The sequence below is a fragment of the Oncorhynchus mykiss genome, chromosome 23 (assembly GCF_013265735.2).
Source record: "Oncorhynchus mykiss isolate Arlee chromosome 23, USDA_OmykA_1.1, whole genome shotgun sequence".
NCBI classification, from domain to species: Eukaryota; Metazoa; Chordata; class Actinopteri; order Salmoniformes; family Salmonidae; genus Oncorhynchus; species Oncorhynchus mykiss.
This window is the reverse complement of record NC_048587.1, coordinates 25,702,797-25,728,084: the sequence shown is the minus strand read 5'-3', so window position 1 is coordinate 25,728,084 and position 25,288 is coordinate 25,702,797. Positions and strand designations below refer to the sequence as shown.

Below are 25,288 nucleotides of genomic sequence, written 5' to 3'. Positions count from 1 at the left end.
CTACTCCGACAATTAATCCACACACAAAACGGCCAACCAAATCGTTTCTAGTCATCTCTCCTCCTTCCGGGCTTTTTCATCTTTGAATTTCTATGGTGATCGCATCTAAACTTTCATTGTATTACCATGACAACCGGCAACAAAGTTCGTCTTTCAATCACCCACGTGGGTATAACCAATGAGGAGATGGCACGTGGGTACCTGCTTCTATAAACCCATGAGGAGATGAGAGGGGCAGGACTTTCAGCGCGATCTGCGTCAGAAATAGAAAGGAGTTCTATTTTAGCCCTTGGCATCGCAGATGCTCGTTGGTGCGTGCGAGCAGTGTGGGTGCAATAACTGAACAACATGGATTTCTAAATTTATTTTGCGACGCACGCGACCTGTCCGGTCTGGTCAGCATGTATGACTGTATCATGTCGGCCTTCTAAAAATACTAATAGTTCACTGGTTGCCCTCGACACCTCGAGTTACACTGTACTATGTTGATTATCTAAAGAACCCTAAGCATTTAATTCCAGTGTGTTGGTCTAGCCACATTCCTCCACTCACAAAGCTGTGTCTGTTGCTTTCTCTTTAACTGGGCTGGCTGGCCGAGTTCCCATTTGTCTTGAAAGCACCATGAAACTCATGGTAGTCTGCCCTTCGCCAGCTCATATCCACACTATATGACCAAAAGTATGTGGACACCTGCTCGTCGAACATCTCATTCCAAAATCATGGGCATTAATACGGAGTTGGTTCCCCATTTTCTGCTATAACAGCTTCCACTCTTTTGGGAAGGCTTTCCACTAGCACTGACTCTCTGAAACTGACTTAGATAATACCTTTGACGATACAGTGGTAGCAATCCAAAGTTATAACATTTACAGAAAATATAGAAATGCCAGTGGTGTAGGTGTTGCTGTTTTTATATTCAGAACCACATTCCTGTAAAGAGATGAGAGGATCTCATGTCAAATACTTTTGAAGTAATATGGCTACAGGTTCATTGCCTCACCTTAATCCAATTCTGGTGGAAAGCTGCCATAGACCACCAAGTGCTAACAGTCGGTATCTGGATAAGATGTTGAAATGCTTGATAATGTATGTGACAGAGAGGTATATTTTTATGGGTGATTTAAAAAAAAATATTGACTGGCTTTCATCAAGCTGCCCACTCAAGAGAAAGCCCCAAACTGTAACCAGTGCCTGCAACCTGGTTGTGGTTATCAGTCAACGTACCAGGGTAGTTACAAACAGCACAGGAAAGAAATCATTAACATGTACTGTTCACATCTTTACTAATGCTGCAGAAATTAGCTTGAAAGCAGTATCCAGATCCATCGGATGTAGTGATCACAATATAATAGCCATATCTAGGAAGGTTCCAAAGGCTGGGCCTAATATAGTGTATAAGAGATCATACAATAAGTTTTGTAGTGATCCCTATGTTATTGATGTAATGAATATCTGTTGGTCTGTGTTGTTTATTGAGGAGCAAACAGACACTGTACTTGACACATTTATGAAATTGCTTATTCCAGTTGCTAATAAGCATGCACCCATTAAGAAAATTACTGGAAAAACTGTTATATCCCCCATGGATTGATGAGGAATTGAAAAATTGTATGGTTGAGAGGGATGAGGCAAAAATATAGCAATTAAGACTGGCTGCACTACCGATTGGCAAACTTAATGCAAATTGAGAAATCATGTGACTAAACTAAATAAAAAGAAGAAACTACACTATGAAACAAATATAAATTACATAAAAAATGATAGTAAAAAGCTTTGGAGCACCTTAAATGAAAATCTGGGAAAAAAGGCAAACACATTTTCATCATTCATGGAAAGATGGCTCATTCATCACAAAACCAACTGATATTGCCAACTACTTTAATGATTTTTTAAATTGGCAAGATTAGCAAATTTAGGCATAACATGCCAGCAACAAATGCTGACACTACACATCCAAGTATCTCTGACCAAATTATGAAAGACAAGCATTGTAATTTCAAATTCTGTAAAGTCAGTGTGGAAGAGGTGAAAAAAATAGTCTATCAACAATGACAAGCCACCGGGATCTGACAACTTGGATGGAAAATGACTGAGGATAATAGTGGATGGTATTGCCAATCCTTTTTGCCACATCTTTAATTTAAGCCTACTAGAAAGTGTGTGCCCTCAGGCTTGGGGGGAAGCAAAAGTAATTCCGCTACCCAAGAATAGTAAAGCTTCCTTTACTGGCTCAAATAGCCGACCAAACAGCCGGTTAACAACCCACTTTTGGAAAAAAATGTGTTTGACCAGGTACATTACTATTTTACAGTAAACAAATTGACAAACTTTCAGCATGCTTATCGAGAAGGACATTCAACAAGCACAGCACTAATACAAATAACTGATGATTAGCTGAGAGAAATTGATGATGAAAAGATTGGGGGGCTGTAATGTCTTTTGACATTATCGATCATAGTCTGCTGCTTGAAAAACTTGTGTTATGGCTTTACACCCCCTGCTATATTGTGGATAAAGAGTTACCTGTCTAATAGAGGGTGTTCTTTAATGGAAGCCTCCAACATAATTCAGGTAGAATCAGGAATTCCCCAAGTAAGTTGTCTTGGCCCGTTTGAAAAAAGTAATCTTTACTAATGAATTGCGGAAAGCCAGTGTGTCTATGTATGAGGATGACTCAACACTATACAGGTCAGCTACTACAGCGACACTTAACAAAGAGTTGCATGTAGTTCCAGAATGGGTGGCAAGGAATAAGTTGGTCCTAAATATTTTTAAAACTACAAGCACTCTATTTGGGACAAATCATTCACTAAACCCTAAACTTCAACTAAAAGTTGTAATAAATAATTTGGAAATTGAGCAAGTTGCGGTGACTAAACTGGTTGGAGTTACCCTGGATTGTAAACTGTCATGGTCAAAACATATTGATACAACAGTAGCTAAGATGGGGAGAAGTATGTCCATAATAAAGTGTTGCTCTACCTTCTTAGCAGCACTATCAACAAGACAGGTCCTACAGGCCCTAGTTTTGTCGCACCTGGACTACTGTTCAGTTGTGTGGTCAGGTGCCACAAAAAATAACTTAGGAAAATAAATAGCAATTGGTTCAAAACAGGGCAGCATGGCTGGCCCTTGGCTGTACACAGAGAGCTAATATTAATAATATGCATGTCAATCTCTCCTGGTTCAAAGTGGAGGAGAGTTTTGACTTCATCACTGCTTGTATTTATGAGAGTTATTGACATGTTGAATGCACCGAGCTGTCTGTTTGAACTACCGGTGAACAGCTCGGACACCCATGCATACCCCACAAGACATGCCACGAGGTCTCTTCACAGTCCCCAAGTCCAGAACAGACTATGAGAGGCGCACAGGACTAAATAAATCCATGACTACATGGAACTCTATTCCACATCAAGTAACTCATGCAAGCAGTAAAATTAGATGCATATACACACACACACACAATAGCATACGCTCTATACACACGTACACATGGATTTTGTACTGTATATATACTACCGTTTAAGAGTTTGGGGTCACTTAGAAATGTTCATGTTTTTATGGAAAAAAAATAAAAAATGTGTCCATTTAAAATAGCATTAAATTGATCAGAAGTACATTGTAGACATTGTTAATGTTGTAAATGATTATTGTAGCTAGAAACGGCTGATTTTGAATGGAGTATCTACATAGGCGTACAGAGGCCTATTATCAGCAACCATCACTCCTGTGTTACAATGGCATGTTGTGTTAGCTAGTTTATCATTTTAAAAGTCTAATTGATCATTAGAAAACCCCTTTTGCAATTATGTTAGCACAGTTGAAATATGTTGTTCTTATTAAAGAAGTAATAAAACTGACCTTCTTTAGACTAGTTGAGTATCTGGAGCATCAGCATTTGTGGGTTCGATTACAGGCTCAAAATGGCCAGAAACAAAGACCTTTCTTCTGAAACTCATTAGTCTATTTTTGTTCTGAGAAATGAAGGCTATTCCATGCGAGAAATTGCAAAGAAACTGAAGATCTGGTACAACACTGTGTACTACTCCCTTCACAGAACAGCGCAAACTGACCAGAATAGAAAGTGGAGTGGGAGGCCCCGGTGCACAACTGAGCAAGAGGACAAGTACATTAGTGTCTAGTTTGAGAAACCGACGCCTCACAAGTCCTCAACTGGCAGCTTCATTAACCTATCTTGGAACTAGCGGAACCCCTCACCAACAGCCAATGAAATTGCAGGGCGCCAAATGCAAATCAACAGAAATCTCATAAATCAAATTTCTCAAACATACAAGTATTAGGCACCGTTTTAAAGATACAATTCTTGTTAATCCAGCCACAGTGTCTGATTTCAAAAATGCTTTACAGCGAAAGCTCCACAAACGATTATTAGGTCACCACCAAGTCACAGAAAAACCCAGCCATTTTTTCAGCCAAAGAGAGGAGTCACAAAAAGCACAAATAGAGATAAAATTAATCACAAACCTTTGATCTTCATCAGATGACACTCATAGGACTTCATGTTACACAATACATGTTTGTTTTGTTTGATAAAGTGAATATTTATATCCAAAAATCCCATTTTACATTGGCATGTTTTGATTCCAAAACATGTGGTGATTTTGCGGAGCCACATCAATTTACAGAAATACTCATTAAAGATGTTGATGAAAATACACCTGTTATGCATGGAACTTTAGATAAACTTCTCCTTAAACTCTTCTGGGATAGGGGGCAGTATTTTCACTTTTGGATGAATAGCGTGCCCAGAGTGACCTGCCTCCTCCTCTGTCCCAGATGCTAATATATTCATGGCACTCTCATGAGACCACTGACTCAGAGGTCTCATTAGCCCCTCCTTTATAGTAGAATCCTTATTCGAGTTTCTAAAGACGGTTGACATCTAGTGGAAGCCGTAGGAAGTACAACTTTATCTATATCTCAATGTGTATTCGGTAGGCCAAGCTTTGAAAAACTACAAACCTCAGATGTCCCACTTCCTGTTTGGATTTTTGCCTGCAATATGAGTTATACTCACAGACATCATTCAAACAGTTTTAGAAACTTCAGAGTGTTTTCTATCCAATCCTACTAATAATATGCATATATTAGCATCTGCGACTGAGTAGGAGGCAGTTTACTCTGGGCACGCTTTTCATCCAAAAGTGAAAATGCTGCCCCCTAGCCCAAACAGGTTAAATAGTACCCGCAAAAAAACAGTCTCAACGTCAACAGTGAAGATGCGACTCCGGGATGCTGGCCTTCTAGGCAGAGTTGCAAAGAAAAAGCCATATCTCAGACTGGCTAATAAAAGATTAAGATTAAGACGGGCAGAGGAACTCTGCCTGGAAGGCCAGCATCCCGGAGTTTCCTCCTCACTGTTGACATTGACTGCTGTACACCTTATTAATACAACATTTGTATGTCTCTGCATGCAGCTTTGAAGGTAGTTTCGTGAGCCATTGCTAACTAGCATTAGAGCAATGACTGGAAATCTTCAGGTACAGCTAGAATTCTTCCAGTCGCTGTGTTAATGTTAGTTATTAATTGTGTTGACCTTAGTTAGCAACTTCATTCAAACTGCACACAGAGACATACAAATGGTATCTATGAGTTAATCTGACTCTGGTTAAGTGGAAAATGGCTTAATTTACTAAATCACTATCCCTTTAAGCATAGCTTTGATTAAAAACAATGACTGTTTTTTACAATAGAAATAAGGTCGAGGAGCTTCTGAAGACCTTTAAGAATGGTTACTCTAAGCTACTTCATGCTGAAGACTGCTCCACTCCTCAGATGTGTAGAGCTCTTCCTTGACCTCCTGCAACAGCTGACCCCACAGACAGGAAGTGGGGACTTCTGGGGCAGGGTCATGATGACAACCGAAATAACAGACCCTTATCAAGGTGTTCAATGCTCTTTGCACCTGCAATGTGAAATTATCACCAGCTGTGCCTTACTACCACATTGAGCAATCCACAATTTTGCCTTTTGGTAGATTTTGTTTTACAATTCCTGCACTTCACCTTTTCAACTGACATTGTTTTGTAAATGGGATTTGGAAATTAAGTTACAGATATAACATTTTATTTGTTTTCCCTAACTAAATGACGGATACATGAACTTAAACGTTGGAGTACTCGTATCGCAAGGGATTTGTTTTTATAAACCTGAATTATAGTAACTGCTTTGAAGAAACAGGGTATGGAATGAGGCAAGTTGCGGAAGCTGAAATGAAGTTAATGTTACAACATTTCAAAGTGAAAATGTGCAATAGCCTGCAGGCAATGTTGAATGCAAATGATTAATTCAAAGGATAATTTGTACTGGTTGCGGTATTTATGTTTGAATGTGTGTGCCTGCATGTTTGCCTTGACTTGAAATAAAGGTTAGTATATATTTCTAATCACCTTGTCTTGGTTCACGTTGGTAACGAGTGTATGAACACTACTACACAACGCCAACCTTAGTGCCAAGAAGTTCAACTTATTTCTGTCTGTATATAAAATGCCCTGGATCTTATGTATGCAGGACTAAAGAGGTCACATGGTGCTGTAATGCCTCATGTAGCTACAATACTGTAATGCACTGTCCCTGAATTAGGTCACCCCCACCCCACCTATCCCTTCTCTCTTCACAGCAGATGGAGCAACAAACCCAAATGATGTCCCTGTGCTACTCTGTTTCTGCTCCTCTGTGCTAATCCGTCTGGGACACACATTTTATGCACTATGACAGCCTAGAGTCATTTAACAGAAAGGTAAGGGAAATGGTCCAACTGAGCAGTGGAGGATAAGGGCAAAGTGTAAAGAATACGCCTGTGTGGGTTAAGTGTCTAAGCTGTTTTTTTTTGCTTTTGGACTGACTAAATATACATATTTGAAGCGTTACAGATTGCGCGATAGAAATGTAAAGGTCATTTCTGATTGAGCTGACATTTGCAGCATTTACCTTGAATGCATTCTCTAGTGCGGGAACATTGCCTTTACATTTAAATCACGCTGTAATACTGAACTTTCGCAATACGGATTGAGTAGAGCCCTAGATTTGCATTTAGGCTAAGTACTCTTCAAACATGCATTTTTAGTGGTGTGTTTATTATTAAACTGCAAGTTCCAAGAAACAACGTACATCCCTGTACATACGTAGGGCTCTATAAATTAAATATACATTGACTAGAAAGGATGCCTATATAAATATTGCTAAAACTAACACATTGGCAATCTGGACAGATAGTGTAACTTTTCTTCCCATAATTCAATTCCAGTAATTAACTAATAGCCTGACATTAACATTATTCTTAGTTTCAATGACTCAAAGGTAACACTGGTGATGAGAAGACTCAAAGGTAACACTGGTGATGAGAAGACTGAAAGGTAACACTGGTGAAAAGGATCATATAATACAGTACCGGGGAATGAGTAGGGAGTTTATGCCTCCAAGACATTCTCAACCAAGGCCTTCACAATCACTGTATGACACAACTGGCGGTGACTTCGGGTATGCTCTCTAGACTGGGGCTCTTTTGAAGCTTCTTCGCTTTGTAGTGTTCAGCTCCATTGTCTAAGATGTTCTGGAGGATGTCCTTGCTCTCGCTGGGAGGCAGGTTGAAGAAGAAGTACTGTGGAGCCATCTGAATGAACCTGGGTAGAGGGAGGGAATCATTGGTGAACATGGAGTTGGACATTGGGCGAGTCAACCCAATATTCTCTGATATATTTGCCTTTTTATTCATTTGGCTCTTGTTCTGATTTCACAGTAAGTATTGTCTTATTCATTTTCACTTGAATTTAACATAGCACGGGAACATTGGGTCAACTGCAATTATGGAGAGCAACCTGAAATTAATTTGAATTACAGTGAGAGGGAATTGAAATTAGTTAAGATTATCATAGACCAAAGAATGAGAATCTCCCAATGATGTTCACTGCAATTGACCAAAATTCAGCAATCAAGGATCTATGAATGACATCCAATCTCTTTGTTGGAAAGAGCACTTACTGTAACATCAGTCTAACAGTTGCCAGGAGCACCATTCGGTAAACATTCGAGCGATTTAAAAAAAAAAAAAAAACATTTCAGAGTGTAACTTAACACGGCATGTGAAGGCTGCCGAGCCTTCTGTCATTAACAGCCCCCATTAAACCAGCATCCTCTCTGTAGCTGTGCTATCCCTAATCCCCGTTTAACCAGCTGATACTGGAGGGCAGGATTAAGAAAACCCCCGCCCGTTACAATCTGACTCTAATGTGCCATGGTGAAGAGCGTGGTGCAAAAAGGAAAGCAGTGTGTGGGAACTCGTGTCACTCCCTGAAGTAAATGTCTAAGTAAATGTATCTATTGGAGGTTATAAGCTAGACACAGTTCTAACCTATTCATATATTTGTATTTTATTTAATTATCTTTTAATATATTATATTTATATATGTTATGTTTGGATGATTTTGTTGCTCTATATCTTTTGCAAATGGTTACTTCACATCAACAAAGCCCTTTTTGAACAAAGTTCAAAGAACATCCTCCACCTCTAATCCACTTACTCCTCTGGGGATATGTGGGACACGGTGCGGATGCAGTTGTCCTCTGAGAAGGAGTACTGATGGAAGAGGACCCACTCCGGCAGGCCCAGTTTGGGTGTCTTGGTGCCGTAGGCAGAGAAAGGGTGGATCTGGGCCACGTGCTTGTGTGTCAACATGAAGTAATTCCCCGATGAATCCACATCCCTTGCCACCTGAAAGTCATAACAGTATGTCTTTTATAATCACTTCAAGCTTCACTTCAAAACGAACGCGCACATCTGAGATATTGTTTTGCAGGTGCATGGGAACAATGTGATAACTTCAAAGAAAAGAGAAACCCGCACACTGCTCTTGCTAATGATACGAGGAAGTAAAAGGTAGATTGTATCTTTCAAGTTTCTAGAGAAGTAAACAGTTATCAATAGATAGCTAATGGTAGAAGCGAAGCCATATTACTGTACCTGCATGAAGAAGCCAGCTAGCAGCGCTCTCTTAATGTTGAGAGTGTTTCCCTTGGAGCCAAAGGAAGGCATGGAGACAGGCAGCTCTATCCTCCTCAGGATGTCAGTCAGCTCAGAGCGGATAGCATCAGCCGTCTGCAGGGCAGACAGACTCAGGAAGTAGTCCTGACACCACTTCTCCACACTGACAACTGGAAAATGCCAAACCAGAGAGAGTAAATGAGGGTTTTAGGGTTTTATGCACTGTGGCTACAGGTATGCCTATGTGCCTATGTGAACTCACAGGGCTCATGCTGGTTCTGTTTGAAAGCCTTGTAGATGTTGATGAGGGTGAAGTGGTCTCCCTCTGGGTGCTGGAACTTCAGGTGACACTGAGAGGCCTCTAGCCTCAACTCCCTTGAGGGGACCAGAAAGCAGCTTGGTGCTAAGAGGGGCAGCGTCAGAGAAGGGGTTAGCACACTAATATTGTACATTATGAAGTATATGTGAGGATTGACGTGACTTCACTTTGTATGAGGTGTGCAAGCATGACCACAGCATGGTGGTGGTGTGTGTTAACACAAACCTTTCATGTGGTATACAGACCACAGAGCATAAGTTGAAGTCCCACACACCTGTCAGCATGGCGGCGATGGTGACCACCTCGTTGACACAGTCAAACTCGCAGGAGGCTAGTAGTGTCTTGGCCATCTGGGGCTCCAGGGGGAACTCAGACATGATGATGCCGATCTCCGACAGGTTCCCATCGTCATCCAGGGCTGCTAGATAGTCCAGTTCCTCCAAGGCCTGCATCAGACCCTCCGGATCTGGTGGAAATTACACCGCCACGGAAATGAATCGAACTGTGCGTGACAGAATTGTGAAGTATCTGACTTTGTAAAGAAAGTCACCTGTAAACTATGTGATTACAACCTTGTAAAACAGATTATTTTCAAGGTACAACCAGCAAGCAGGCTAAACTGATTAACATTTAAGTCCTCAATATCCTAATATCAGCTGTGCATCACTATGCAAAATAAATGTTATGAGAGGCTTTGCTTTACACTGAGGGTTTTGGATGTAACATTGTTTTCAACAAGAAAAAAGCTACAGTATACAGGGCAATAAACATCTGAAATGTACTGTCCCGTTATGATCATTGTGATAGTCTAATCCTGAAAAACAGCATCACAACATCAGCAACATAATAATAATAATAATTATAACATCACACCCATCAACACACGCTTTCAATCAATGTCATTCATTCATGGGGCTTATAGTGAAATGCCCACATTGCCCAGCTGCACATGATCATTTCGCTGTAGTGCCTGGCAGGGCTTTTACACACACACACACAGAGAGAGAGAGAGAGAGCATGACTAAACTCATCGTTAATGAGTGTTAGACCTCTATGGCTGCTGCTGCATCACTAGGCCAGCTCTCCAAACATTGGCCGTAGAACAGTGCTTGTCAGCTCAGCTAACGCATGCCTCACCGACCTCCAATAGAACCCAATACCACACAACAGGCCTGTTTGTACTGGACACGGGAAAAAACGAAATAACTAAGCTCAACCCAAAATGTGTCTCTCTACAGGATGCATGGAGCTCAAAAACTTAAATACAAAACAACATTATTGCCTTGTGCATTAAGAATGTAATTTAATTTAGCTGATGTATCACTCCACTCAGTTTGTATACATTTAGCTACCCTGTCACATATGTACTGTAGATACAATTAAAAAAAGTTATGTTGAAGAAAGAGCCTGTACGTGTTCAGCCTGTCTTTCCGTACCTGGCCTGTCGATAAAGTCACAGCGGCCCAGACCGCCGATGTCCATCCTCTTCAGGAAGAGCACTGTGGATGTGATGTCAGACTCAAGGATGTGGGGGCGTGTTTCACTGGGAAGGGGTGTGTCCTCTGGGTACAGACAAAAAGTCTTCCCTGCGGGAAATTATGCTCTCAGGTTAGCAAGAACACATGACCCTCCAAACTGTGTGACTTCAATACCTGGACTTTGTTACTGATTTCAGTCTTCGTCATACCTGTTGGTCCTACAAGCTGTTTGCGGCTTTCTGCTTGGATCCGACTGATAGGTTGAATGGCGACTGAGTTCGCCCTGATCCTAGGGTTATAAACCTATAACACGAGGAAAGACACATTCATTAAAAAAAAAACACTAATTACCATTTATTACAATCTTGTTACCAAAAAGGGGTACAAAGGTTTGCTTAAAATAACTATTCAGCAATAAGTTACTCACATTTCTTTTCTGGACACCGGCATCAATGACAAAGTTCAGCATGTGCACAGCCCAAAAGAGGTCTTCATTTGGACTGGAGGTGAGGAATACTCTTCTGCACCGGCCTTCCTCTTCACCCGGCATGGGTAGAGTTCCACCCAGCCCAGGGTGCACCGAGATAGGGAGAAGTTCCCCTAGATGTGTGGGTATATTGGCCTCCTCGCGAAGGAGGATATCACGGGCAAGATCTATCTCCTAATAAAACACAAGAGAAGGTTGAGTAATGCTGTTGTCGAAGCAACAGTTGCCATGGTATGGCTTCTTCCACGTTCCCAGACTGTAGACTAGGATATGACATTTTAAGAAGATCTTACTTGAGTTGTGGCCAAAAACACGACTATATCCCCTTCCTCTTGGGAGTGGTGTATCTCCAGAACCAGACGCAGGGCAGAGCAGAAGTAGTCCTTGTGGCTGGTACCAGTATACACCACCTCCGCTGAACATACCCCCTCCAGCTGGATCAGTGGGACATTCTTGTAGTGGCCCAGTAGTTTGGGTCCTGGGTGTGTAGCTGTGAGGAGCACCACACGGAGCTCGGGCCTCTGCAGGGTGATGTCTTTGAGAAGACCCAGTAGAACATCTGTACTGACCGTCCTCTCGTGGGCTTGGTCGATGACGATGACACCGTAGTGCTCCAGCATGGGGTCTGACATCATCTCTCTGAGCAGCATGTCATCAGTGCAGTACCTGGGGTGGTGAAGAAGAAAATGGTCGCAAACAGGCGTAGGGTAACATTTTGTGGTAGTAGCATATGTGTTGATAAAGTTCTACTAAAGTGATTTATCAAGTACATACACTCTATTTACAAAAACATAAAATCAATCAATTCTAGTGCTCTAATAGCAAATTAAAGCCAAAGGTGTAAGACAACATGACGTATTAGGAGATGAATAGCCGTCCTCCTGGAAGGGTCCTTAATGAAGCTGCTGTGCTTGGCTACTTTGTGTAATTTAGGGCTCTATTCAATCTGTATCGCTGAAGTGTTACAGATTGCTCGATAGAAATGTAAAGGTAAACCCTTACTCTTAGAAAAGGGTTTCTTTGGCTGTCCCTATAGGATAACCCTTTTTGGATCCAGGTAGGATCCTTTTTGGTTCCAGGTAGAACCATTTTGGATTCCATGTAGAACCCAAAATGATTCTCTACCTGGAACCAAAATCATTCTATCTGGAACCAAAAAGGGTTCTTTAAAGGGTTATCCTATGGGGACAGTCGAAGAACCCTTTAAGGTTCTAGATAGCAACCTTTTTTTTTCTAAGAGTGTAGTTATTAGTCTAATCAGGGGATTCATTAGGTCTCCCTGTCTGCCTGTTTTCTTAGTTTGCCTTGGGTCTTTGTTCCCCGGCTGACTTATGGCAGTGAGAGACGCGGGAGTGTGGCATATGGTCAGAGTGAGAGCTGGGCAGCTGCAGGGGAGCCCCAAGAAAAGAGGCTCCTCAACTCTTTTGTTCAGTTCTTTAAAAAAAGAAAAGACAGCCACCAAGAAGGCGGGGGGTGATGAGGGAGGTGATGTAAGTGTGTGAGTGTGTATGAGAAAAAGAGTGTGTGTGTGTGTTTGTGAATTGGTGTGTGAGCAATGTGTGTAATAGTGTTTACAGACCTGAGAACAGTGTCACCAGAGCAGCATGTCTCTAGGGGGATGCTGTAGCCCACTTCATGGCCGATGTTGACGTCCATCTCATCAGCGACACGCAGGGCCAGATCCACTGTATGTTGCCTGTGGACCTGGGTGCACACCACCATGCCATTCTGGTACTGGACAGCCAGGCAGAACTCTGCACACCACTGGGGGATCTGAGCATGCCACAGGAGGGAAAGATAAGAACATGAAACATACTGCCACAACAGATTATCCTTTCTAATCACGTCCTTCTGTCATAATTAGAGCGTTAAACCAAAAAACCCTCATTTCTCTTACCAGTTTGAACATCTCTCTTTTCTCCTGAAGTGTGCACCGGTTCAGTACTCCCCACTAATGTAAAAATATTGAATTAGTATGGGCGTGGGCTAGAGGGAGATTCCACCATAGGCCTATTTCTTATACCAGTCCTTTTCTTTCAAATTCATTATGGTAATTGAACAAGTGCACCCTTTGGGAGAAAGGAAAGATTTTTGGGATGCAGTCAATAGTAACTGCATTACACACATATTTGTGTGAGATAAAACCTTGTTATTATCAGAGAGTAATCAACTCACCTGAGAGCTTCTGCCAGTTCTTGCCGTGCCAGAGACAATAATAAACTGCCTGTTGGCCAGCTTGTCCATGAAATCACACTTGGCTTTCCAAACTGGCAGATCCATCCTTTCCTTCAGTAATGTGTAATATCGAGAGGAGTAGGGTAGTCCGTCAAATCGATTAAGCTCCAAAACATCACCATATTCTACAACTTCTTGACCTGCTCCTTCTGTTTCGAAGGCTACTCTATCCTCCCAATACTTCTCTCCGGTTATGCCCTGCGCCATGGCTGAAATGGATTACGCGCTCCTTTCTTTACCCAATCGAGAGATAGGCTACGCGCTAACAGAAAGAGCCTCGACCATGCAAATAATTTAAAGAAAGTTTACGTGATTTTATATAATTCGAAGTCGGTTGTTCAAATTAAATAAAATTGCTTCGAATGAATGCCCCTGCCCTGCTCCAAACCGGGAGAGCCTGAATAATGAAACACACTCCAGCGACCGTGAAGGCTGACTAGTCATGTGGCCACTAATCCCTGAGTCCAACAGATGAGACTAGGATCAATGATGGAACAGGCCAGCCAGGGCATAATAGAATAGAGAACAATAGTTTGAATAGAACATGGCCAGCGTGGAGGAGGTGTGTGCGGCTGTGCACAGCTGCATGGTTAATACTTTATTGTGCAATATAACATTTGCATCAATGGTGCAAACATAGAGAATGAGATGAATATTGCAACAGTAGCAATAAATCACAGCGTCGTCCAAACTTCGAAGGATTCCCCGCACATCAGGTTTTCCCGCAACCGCCACAGTGTGGTTCCCATAGCAACCATCAACCGTCATCAAAAAGGCATTCATTACGCAGTGTGAAAAATGTTTCACTAGTTAGCTAACGTAGCTAGCTACTTTTTCATTGCGGCCCTAGAGTCGATGTCAGCGCCCCCGCGGAAATCAAATAAGCATAATAAAAACATCACCATACAAATCCTTCAATTTAAACTTGGGATATCTGTTTTTCTGTTTTCTGTTCTTCTTCTTTTTTGCATTGGATGAGTCTCAATCGACTGCATCAGCATTTGCAGGTGAAATGTTAAAACTAGAGATGTTTTTGTCAGACCATGAGACGTCCCGAAAATCGGTCTTCTAACAAAATCATCTGTATCATCCGAATGGATGCAACCTGTTATGACCCATTTATGTAAATATGATACTCTCCCGAACACGATTTGCTTTATGACCCACACAACGCCCCAACAAGCGTCATGGGACAGCCGATCTGCCAATTTATGTCTGTAGCGTCCGAACAGTAGGCTACACATGGTTAATTACCGTGAGACTGGCAGTATTTTGCATGACAATAGCCTGGGGATAAAATGTTATGACAGCCACAGCCCTAACCCTCAATACAAGTAGCTAAAAGTTTACCCACACCTTATCCCTTTCAATGTCTGTGTTGTTCTTGAGGCTGCCTTAAACCATTCAAGCCACCATCTCCTCGTCATTGGTAAAGTGGGTCACCATAGCATTGACCTGAGCTGGTAAACAGAAGAATATTGACCATGGACAGGCCCACTAGAGAAATGGACCTGCTTCTCTGTGGAAGAGATGGACCCCAAAATCACACACATACAGTAGAGGTGCATGCATGTATGTTTGTTAATTCCATGTGTAACTGCTTTGCTTTATCTTGGCCAGGTCGCAGTTGCAAATAAGAACTTGTTCTTAACTAGCCTACCTGGTTAAATAAAGGTGAATACATTTTTTTTTTATGCAGTGTTGATTTTAGCAGATTATTTTCTCAGGATTTTTGTCGATTTGATTCATAATGATGACTGCAAGCCAAGATTTTGAAAGTATGATGTTGACATGATCAGTCCAATAAAATCTACTGTACATATAACTGATTTGACATCATTTTATCTGTGGCCAATGACATTGAGCCTTCTTGGATTGGCATTTTGAGGTCTCCCTTTAGACTTGGTGGTGACGTAGTGTCCTCATGAGTGACAGAACACTGAGCCAATCACGGCGCAACGCTCCATATTTTCTGCTGGCTTATCCCACCACCACAGAATGCACTGAGCTAGGCTGAAACACCTGCATTTTGGAGCTGCCTTACTCAAGAAAACAAAAAAGAGACAATTTTGGATGCGGCTTTATTAACTCAATGACATATATATATTTTTTACATTGTTTGCAAACTGATATGCGACACGTATTAATGGAAAAATAACATGCAAAACAGGCAAGCCCCACCTGCCCTGAATGACGGGTCGCCACTGGGTGCATAGGTAAAATCACGGGGGAAGCCAGAAAAAAAGCCATATTACAACCTACAACCTCTAATTTCATATGCCTTGTGACCGTGATACAGTGCATTTGGAAAGTATTCAGACTCTTTGACTTTTTCCACATTTTGTTACGTTACAGCCTTATTCTTTTTTCTATTTAAAGTTTTATTAAGTTTTCTTGTTTTTCAATCAACCAACAAAACACATTCCACATTCACAGATGTGACAGGCTTTAAAAATAACATTAACATATATAATAATAGTAATAAAAATACAATTAAAATAAAAAATAGAAAATAATACAAAAATAAAGATTTTGTTGGTGTACAGTATGTATATACACCCAAAAAAACATTATTTTTTTTTTCCTATTTTTTATTTTAATAGAATTTGTATTGTTATTATTATTATATATTTTAATTATACATACACATATCTATATATACACACACATACACATACGTACACATATACATACATACATTCACACCCATATGTAACAGTATAACTTTAGACCGTCCCCTCGCCCATACCCGGGCGCGAACCAGGGACCCTCTGCACTCATCAACAACAGTCACCCTCGAAGCATCATTACCCATCGCTCCACAAAAGCCACGGCCATTGCAGAGCAAGGGGAACTACTACTTCAAGGTCTCAGAGCAAGTGACATCACCGATTGAAACGCTATTTAGCGCGCACCACCGCAAACTAAGCTAGCCGTTTCACATCCGTTACACATACACACACACATATCCTACATACCTACACGTACTCACAAAGAACAATATTATTATTATTTTTTTTAAACATATATAAAACTTGCAGCAGCACTATCAAGGTTCTTATTAGCTATTTCTAGCCTTCGCTGAGACGACGAGCCAATAATTTGTTTTTAGGTTTTACAGCACCTTACATAACATGTATCTGCTCATTTCCCTAATCACCCCGTTCACTCTGTCCAGTTTGAAATATAGTTGAATAGTGGAGACCAGAGTCTATCAAACTTGGGCTGTCTCTTGTGGAGGTCATAAGTGAGCTTTTCAAGAGGGGGAAAGTCAACAATCTGGTCAATCCACATTTTAAATGTAGGAGGGGTATTAGAGGCCCACAATAGAAGAATACATTTCTTAGCAAAGTATGTAATAGTCATGAGCAAATTTTCTCTGTCAGGATCAAGAACAAAGTCCTGCTGGGCATTAAGAAGATAGATACACGGGGTCATATCAAACTGTACATCTAGTATTTTCTGTGCAGCAGAAATCTGGCAATCTCTCTTCAGCTCCAAAATACATGCATATAGGTTCCACTTTCAGAGGTACATCTTTTACAGTTAGGAGACATATCTGTTTTCATTCTATGGAGTCTCAAAGGAGTGTAATACAATTTGTACAAACACTTGTAATTAGATTATTTCATTTTTACATTAGTAGAGGTGCAGTATACCCCGTTGCAAACCTCTGGCCCATAGCTCATCACTGATAGTCAGACCAAGGTCCTTTTCCCAGATTATTTTCAAAGGAGTAAAGGAGGAGCCTCCTTTCTCAGAAAGGAGTCTATAGATATAAGATATTTTGCCTTTAATGGATTGTGCTGTGACAAGAAGGGTTTGAACTTCATTCAACTGAGTTCTAAACCTCCTCTTGGAAGTAAATGAGGAAATGACCTGTCTAATTTGAAGATATAAAAAAAAAAAATGGGATCTTGGCAAATTGAATTCACTGCAGAGCTTTTGAAAGGATTTCAGTGTAGTGGTTTTCTGATGAAATAGGTCTGAAAAGGTCCTGATTCCTAGAGTATGCCAAAGATTAACGTTGGCATCCCCCCGGGCTTTTGGCAAGTCTGGGTTGCCTACTATAGGCGAGTGAGAACATATTTGGGAGGAAATGCCCAGGTATTTCTTACAGTCCCTCCACGCTAGTAGGGTGCTGTAAATCACAAAGGTTTTGGCTATGTTGCCCACTTCACTAAAGTTATTAATGAATATAATTGAACTGAAGGGCAATGAACCACAGGATTAGGCTTCTATCTGAATCCACGTTGACTATTGTCTGTTTGTGATCCATGTTAGCATGTTGCGGATTTGGGCAGACCAGTAGTACAATTGAAGGAAGGGAAGGGCAAGACCACCCTTAGATTCAGGTTTCGATAGAGTGGAGAACTTGATCCTAGGTTTTTTATTGCCCCATATAAATTTGGTGATGCGTTGGTTAGTTGTTTTGAAAAAGGAAACTGGGAGATAGCATGGGAGCATCTGAAATAAATAGTTAAGTCTAGAGAGGACGTTCATACGGATGACATTCATTTTTCCTACTACGCTAATTGGGAGGGAGATCCAGGTTTGGAGATCGTTCTTGATTCGATCCAGGAGTGGAAGATAATTTTCCTTGTGTTATGAAGATCCCGAGGTATTGAAACCCCTGTGTTTTCCATTGGAAAGGACATAGTGTCTTCATAGAGATGGTGAGTGTAATATTGAAAGGGCAGACAGTGGATTTGTTAAAATTGATCTTATAACCTGAAACTTGCCATACTGAGCAATTGTGTCTAAAATGGCAGGGGGGGGGAGGGGGGGGGGGGGGGTTCTCAGGGTTGGATATGTAGAGCAAGACATAATCCGCGTAAAGCGACATCTTGTGCTGCAGGCCGCCTGCAGAAACACCCATTATACTTGGATTGCTCCTTATCAGCTCTGCCAGAGGCTCCGCCCCCAACAAGTAGAGCAGGGGCGTACAGCGAGCACCCTTGTCTTGTGCCCCGTTCCAGAGGGAATCTGTCAGAGTTCAGTCCATTAGTAGTCACCATGGCATTTGTAAGAGAGTATAGTGATTTAATCCATTTAATACAATTTGGGCCCATATTGAACTTTCTAAGACTGAAAACAGAAAGCTCCACTCCATCCTGTCAAATGCTTTCTCAGCATCCAGTGAAGCCAGCAGGACAGGGGTCTTCTGTGCGTTTACTTGATCAATAATATCAAAAAGATGGCGAATGTTATCAGAAGAATATCTGTCTCTAATAAATCCAGTTTGGTCAGCTTTTATTATTTTGGGAAGAAGAGTGTGTAGTCTTTTGGCGAGCAATTTGGTAATTATTTTGTAGTCGAAATCCAACAAGCTTATGGGCCGGAAGGACGAGCAGGATAGGGGATCCTTGTCCTTTTTGAGCAACACTGTAATGCAAGCTGTGGGCATTGAGTCTGGGAGAACTCCGTTTTTGCAAAAATCCTCCAGCATTGGCATGAAGATGGGGCTGAGCTGGGGCCAAAAAGCTTCGTAGAACTCTCTGGGGAATCCATCTGGGCCTGGGGACTTATTAGGTGGCATGGAGGTAATTGCCTCCAGGATATCCTCAGGAGTGAAGGGGGAGTTGAGATCTTCTTGGTCGGTCTCTGAGAGTTTAGGTAACGAGATTCCCTCTAGGAAAGAGTGGAGTTCTGCCTCCGTGTGTTTTCTCTCAGAGGTATATAGTTTGCAGTAAAAATCATGAAAAGTTAAAAGTGAAAAGTTAAATTGATCTTTTTGGGTCATATGTGACCTCGTCCTCTGCTGTTCGGATAGCCATGATTGTACGCTCTGACTGCTCCTTTTTTAATTGGTACTGTAAGCAAGCAATCTACTGGGCCTATTGCTATACTCATGGTATTTCTGTTTAGTAAAGAAAACCTTTTTTTTATCTCCCGAGTATTGTCCAAATTCAGTTTGGCTTTGGCTGCTTTAAGTTGACTCCAGGAGGTGCTGTCTGGGGATTGTTTATATATTTTCACAGCATTCCAGCTCACTCTCAAGATCTAGCCTGTGTGCTTCCATTGCTTTTTTCTTAGAGGAAGCATATGCAATTAGATGACCTCTTAGTGTGGCTTTAGCAGCGTCCCACATTGTGGCCGGAGAAACAGGACAATCTTTGTTGTCTTGTGTGTAGTTGTCTATCCATGTAGTTACCAATGTATGGAATGCTTCGTTTGATAGCATGGAGGTGTTGAATTTCCAGCTCTTTGACCTCGGGATGTTTTTGCAGAGGTCCAAGCGGAGGTGGACAAAGGCGTGATCTGAAAGTGCTATGGGTCCGATTGTACATGTGGCTGAATTTATGAAACTCTTTGGGATAAAAATGTAATCTATACGGGAATAGGTGTTATGGGCATTAGAGTAGTATGTATAGTCCATAGATGAGCTATTAGTCTCTCTCCAGATATCTATCAGTCCCATCTCTTTAGTAAGATAGTTCAACATCTTTGCAGATCTAGGATTTGTGTTGGGGACTTGAGATGATTTGTCTAGGGTTGGGGGAGGGTACAATTAAAAGCTCCGGCCACCACGCCAAAGGAAACACAATGCTCATTAAACAGGGCTATAATTTTTGACATGAAAGCAGGAGTATCTGTGTTAGGGGCGTATATGTTTAAGATAGTAATTGGTTGACCAAACAGTGACCCAGTTATCAAAATAAATCTCCCTTCCGGATCAGATGTTTTTGTCAATTATGAATGGAACATTCTTCTGGATAAGTATGGCTGTGCCTCTACTGTTTGATTTGAAAGATGAGAAATACACCTGTCCCACCCAAGCTCTGCGGAGTTTGGCATGTTCGGCATCACAGAGGTGTGTCTCTTGTAATAGCGCAATGTCTGCTTTTTCCTTTTTTAGAGCACATAGTATCTTTTTCCGTTTTATTGCATGCCCTAGACCTTGGCAGTTCCATGTCAATAGATTTAAGGTACTAGTCATCGAACAGTAATCAAACTTTACTGCAAGTCATCGCTGGGTAAAAGTGGATAGTAGTTACAGCTGCGTTCACATAAAAGGAAAATAAATGGTGTACATAAAATAATAATCTCTGAACACCCCAGCCGAGTTCCCAAACAACTCGACACATCCTGTTGGATCTATTACCCCCCAGCTCAGTCTCAATTCTGTGTTCCGAATTAAACAAGAACCGGGAACAGTTAGCAACGCACAACGTCTCCCCACCAAAGAAATGCCTCATCCTCTCCTCTCCAACCCGCATTGAGTAAATGACAACGTCTCCCTCTCCCCACCAAAGAAATGCCTCATCCTCTCCACCCCGCATTGAGTAAATGACAACGTCTCCCTCTCCCCACCAAAGAAATGCCTCATCCTCTCCTCCCCGCATTGAGTAAATGACAACGTCTCCCTCTCCCCACCAAAGAAATGCCTCATCCTCTCCTCTCCGCCCCGCATTGAGTAAATGACACAGTAGCCCCCGTCCAGACCACACCAAAAGAGGGAGAAAATAAAATCAATAGCCCAGCCTACATATACCTCCCCCAAGGGACATAGGGAACCCCAAGTAATAATAGCAACAAAAAAACAGGGAAATAAAAGTAGGCTGAAACATTAGTAGGCCTAGTTTAGGCTATAGAGCCTATCCCTCTCAGCTAAAGGAAAATAAATATAGATTGGACTGCTATAGTGACATTTAGCGGGGCGGGTGGGTCTTTGGATATCGGCTATATGTTGTCTTACCTCCTTAATCGCATTTAGTCATTGGTCCGTTTCTCATTGACCAGGATTGTGTTTCAAAAAACGTTTTGCCTCTTCGGGAGTTTTGAAGTGTCGCAAGGCTCCTTGGTGAAGAATCCTGAGCTCGTTTGGGTATTTGAATCCCCTGAAGATGCCTCGGTCAATGGAGTATTTCTTCACCTCGTCAAACTCTCGGCTCTTTCGGCGTATTCCAGCTGACAGGTCCTGGTGTAAAGTGCATTTGGCGTTCCTCACTGGGCATTAGAGTAGTATGTATAGTCCATAGATGAGCTATTAGTCAACAGTTCTCGCAGTGACATTCTATTAAAATGGACACTTGCATAGTGGATAAAAAATAATAAATAAAAAAATGTAAAAAAAAATGAAAAGACTGTCAAAATTAGAAATGTGTAATATCTGAAAATGTAGCTAGTTAGACTATATTACCCTTGGTCTGAAATTGGAGTAGATAGCCAGAGCGAATTTACCGGCTACGTCTGTCAACAGTTGTCGAAGTGACATTCATTTGCAATGGATACTTGTATAGTGGAGTTTTTTGTTAAGACATGTAGCTAGCTAGCTAGCTAAACAATGAACCATCATTACTACCCTGCATGAATCTGCAGGTCAAATCAAATCAAACTCATCTTTCGGCATGTCCAGCCCACTCATTATCTCAGCCAATCATGGCTAACGGGAAGGTTGCTGACTTTTTCTGTGGCAAAACCAACTAGGCTTGTAATTTAACCATTTTATTCGTATTGACAGATGGCTTGCAAGTTTCTCATTAAGGCAGACAAAACTTCACATGGTCCAGACACATTTTGACAAAAAAAAAAAAAACGATTACGTTCAAATGGCTTTGCGACATACTGCTAGTTTCCTGAAATAGGTCACATATAGACAGGTGTGTTCATTTCCAAATCATGTCTAATCAATTTAATTTGGAAGCAAAAGAAACACACACCTGTTTAGGCGAGGTGCTGGCTAGCTGAGTAGAACACCTGTTTAGGCGAGGTGCTGGCTAGCTGAGTAGAACACCTGTTTAGGCGAGGTGCTGGCTAGCTGAGTAGAACACCTGTTTAGGCGAGGTGCTGGCTAGCTGAGTAGAACACCTGTTTAGGCGAGGTGCTGGCTAGCTGAGTAGAACACCTGTTTAGGCGAGGTGCTGGCTAGCTGAGTAGAACACCTGTTTAGGCGAGGTGCTGGCTAGCTGAGTAGAACACCTGTTTAGGCGAGGTGCTGGCTAGCTGAGTAGAACACCTGTTTAGGCGAGGTGCTGGCTAGCTGAGTAGAACACCTGAAAAAGAAAAGGTGTTGGTGTTATCACGTGCTCCACTAAGGCAGTTATTTATCTAATAACTTGTCCTTGTGGTAAAAATGATGTGTGTCAAAAGAAGTGCGAAATAAAAGTACAAATCTCGGAGCATCGTAGCACCTTTATGTGCAAAAACTCAGCGTACCCAGTTGCAGACCACTTTTTGGAAGCAAACCACAAACCACTCTAGGAGAGGGGGTGACCTTGACAATTTAATTTAAAGACCCTTGCTCCCTTCGGTCTCAATGTGGACTTTGATATGAAGTCATTCTTGTGATTATTATGATTTTGGTATTCCTTGTAAATGTTTGTAGGCCTAGTATGTTGCCTAATTGTATCTATGGATTGTATGCTATCCATTCATGTTTTTTACATGTTCTATTTATATCTGTAAATCAACCAATGATATCAAGCCACCCCAGCCATGATTACAGACACCTGTGTGTGTGTCCTTGAAACTATATAAACTAGTGACCCGCAAGCTTTGTCATTATACCCTTATGAAGACAGCTTGTCTGTCAAAACGTGGGTTATTAGTTTATAAAATTATTGCATCTGAGCTCCTAGAGTGTGCGGCTCTCCTTTTCAATCAATTGAATTTACCACAGGTGGACTCCAATCAAGTTGTAGAAACATCTCAAGGATGATCACTGGAAACAGGATGCACCTGACCTCATTTTTGAGGCTCATAGCAAAGGGTCTGAATACTTATGTGAATAAAGTATTTCTGTTTTTTCCTCCTCTCTTTCATGTTGACGAAACAGTTTATCACTGTCATACAGTACACACTTTTATTTTTTGTTGTCTGGCTGAAATACTTTCATTCATGGGCAGCGTTAGCTAGTTAACATTAGCCTTCTACATCTAGCTGCATGCTGAACTTCCATCCTCTCAGGCCAGGGTCACAATGTATGAATTAATGGTTGGATCAGAATCGCCGTTATAATCATTGGCCAGTACGGCTGACAGAGGACACCTTGCTGTCATAGCCTACATGATTCAGGATGGCTGGGAGGTGAGATTGGTTTCAGCATTTACGAGCTACACTCTATTCTCTACAGTGAATGTAAAGTGCACTACTTTTAACCAGAGCCTTAGTTTAACTATCCAAAAGGAAAACTAAAGGAAGTGAGTTATAATTTTGAGACTAAAATCACGTTGATTGTTGTCTCAGTTGGATGTTAGAGACAATGTGTCCCCCTGACTGGACTCCTTTGATGAGGGTGTCAGCAGTCAGTGGAACCCAGCGGTGGCCTCTCTCCTCATCAGAGCCGGGGCTGATGTCAACACCAGGACAAGGATGGGAAGACGCCACTTATGGTACACTCCAAACACTTCTTCACAAACTTCTGTTGTGCCACAAAAGAGGTTACTCATGGTGCAAACTCATCGAGATACAACAACGTTGTCTGCTAGGTGGCAGTGTTGAACCCCCACGAGTTGCTGGTGCAGTTGTTGTTGGACAGGGCCGACCACGATGTGAAGAACGAGGTAATGACAAATAACAGCATGGGTTCTGTTTCGATTAGAGCAATTGAAATCATTCTGGAATTGACTGATATTTTTGTCTTTGCAGTTTGGGCCAGGGGCAGCTGAAATAGCAAAGGCCTTTGGGAGAGAGGTAATGCTTTCTCCATAAACATTACGGTTGCGTTGTACAGTATGTTACTGTTATAGTGAATATATGAGCAAGTGTTGTTTATTATTTTTCCCCTACAGAATTTCATCAGTTTGTTAGAAGGACAGAAGAGTATCGTCAGAGATGGTACAGTCCATTAGTAAAGGGCTTAGGTGGACAGCGTAATTTTTCCCCCTAAATTCTAAAAGCTTTATTATCGTTGCTTATTTTTTTTAACACATTGTATGTATGTATCTAAACCTGCATTTTTACCTGGATATTTGTTTTGCGTAACAAAAGTTTTAACTGTGTGAGATTTTTATGGATAAATGAAATAATAAACCATCAAGAATAACCTCAAGACACAAAGGATTGACTTGGTTTCGCTTTACTGTACAGATGTCTGATGAAACCTCATCCTACGAGAGGGAGACACATTTCACATTGCTGTGCCAATGAGTCATGTAAAATTATTTGGAATAATGTGTTTGTGTCAAGTCTTCTGCCTACATTCGCCTGGACAGTCAGCAAAATAAACGCATTTAAATCAAATGAACAGCATAAGAGAAATCTCATTTATTTGGCTCTGCAATAATGTTCAAGTACTCCAACTGCTCCAGAATCCAATCTTTTACCATAATCCTCATTCCAAATGGAGTTCAATAAAAAAAAAACCACATGTTTTATTGAACAGGAGAAGCCATCACTTTGTGGTTCTCACTGCTCTTGTAAAATAAAATACTGATTGCTGACAGACACTATATTTACACTAACTGTACAATGGCTTTTAACTTGAAAATGTAAGAGTGAAACAAAAAATACAGTACATTTGTAGAAAGCAACTTTTACAAGTGAATAGACCTGAAGATCTGACAAATGCTGACATCAGATAGCAGTTGATCTAAATCTGTAAAAAAGGAACATAGACAGTGATGACTAAAAGTGTAAATGCAACTACACAATGCAAGTCTGATGAGTAGCGAGTAGTGCATTCCACACTATTGAGCGACAAGACATACACTGCATTATGAGTACACACACATGCATCCATTTAATTAAAGCACAACAGTATATTGGTGATCACGATACATTGCAGACCAGGTTTGATATGTTGTTTTACAACCTACAATAAT

At 41.3% G+C, this 25,288-nt stretch overlaps 1 protein-coding gene and 1 pseudogene across 2 annotated transcripts; one reads left to right on the top strand and one right to left on the bottom strand.

Annotated features, from left to right (window-relative positions):
• Window positions 1-7,081: 7,081 nt before the first annotated feature.
• Window positions 7,082-14,000, bottom strand: dhx32b (DEAH (Asp-Glu-Ala-His) box polypeptide 32b). 2 transcript variants are annotated; one of them, XM_021580541.2, is made up of 12 exons: window positions 13,464-14,000; window positions 13,186-13,239; window positions 12,868-13,061; window positions 11,582-11,954; window positions 11,229-11,462; window positions 11,011-11,104; window positions 10,760-10,909; window positions 9,598-9,789; window positions 9,267-9,407; window positions 8,984-9,174; window positions 8,544-8,734; window positions 7,082-7,646 (listed from the first exon to the last, which is right to left on the bottom strand). In XM_021580541.2, the coding sequence occupies exons 1-12, from the start codon at window positions 13,728-13,730 to the stop codon at window positions 7,472-7,474; spliced, it is 2,256 nt and encodes a 751-aa protein (XP_021436216.1). In that variant the 5' UTR covers window positions 13,731-14,000; the 3' UTR covers window positions 7,082-7,471. The 2 variants fall into 2 exon arrangements, with proteins under 2 accessions (XP_021436216.1, XP_021436217.1); XM_021580542.2 differs by lacking the exon at window positions 13,186-13,239 and having other exon boundaries at window positions 13,464-13,999.
• Window positions 14,001-23,664: 9,664 nt separating this feature from the next.
• LOC110503093 lies at window positions 23,665-24,829 on the top strand (annotated as a pseudogene).
• Window positions 24,830-25,288: the final 459 nt, after the last annotated feature.

Coding starts and splice junctions, on each gene's coding strand:
- dhx32b (XM_021580541.2), bottom strand. CDS start 13,730: ATGGCGCAGGGCATAACCGGAGAGAAGTATTGGGAGGATAGAGTAGCC. Junction 11,463..11,581: donor TGTTTTTGGCCACAACTCAA/GTAAGATCTTCT, acceptor GTGTTTTATTAG/GAGATAGATCTTGCCCGTGA. Junction 9,408..9,597: donor CATCGCCGCCATGCTGACAG/GTGTGTGGGACT, acceptor TGCCCCTCTTAG/CACCAAGCTGCTTTCTGGTC.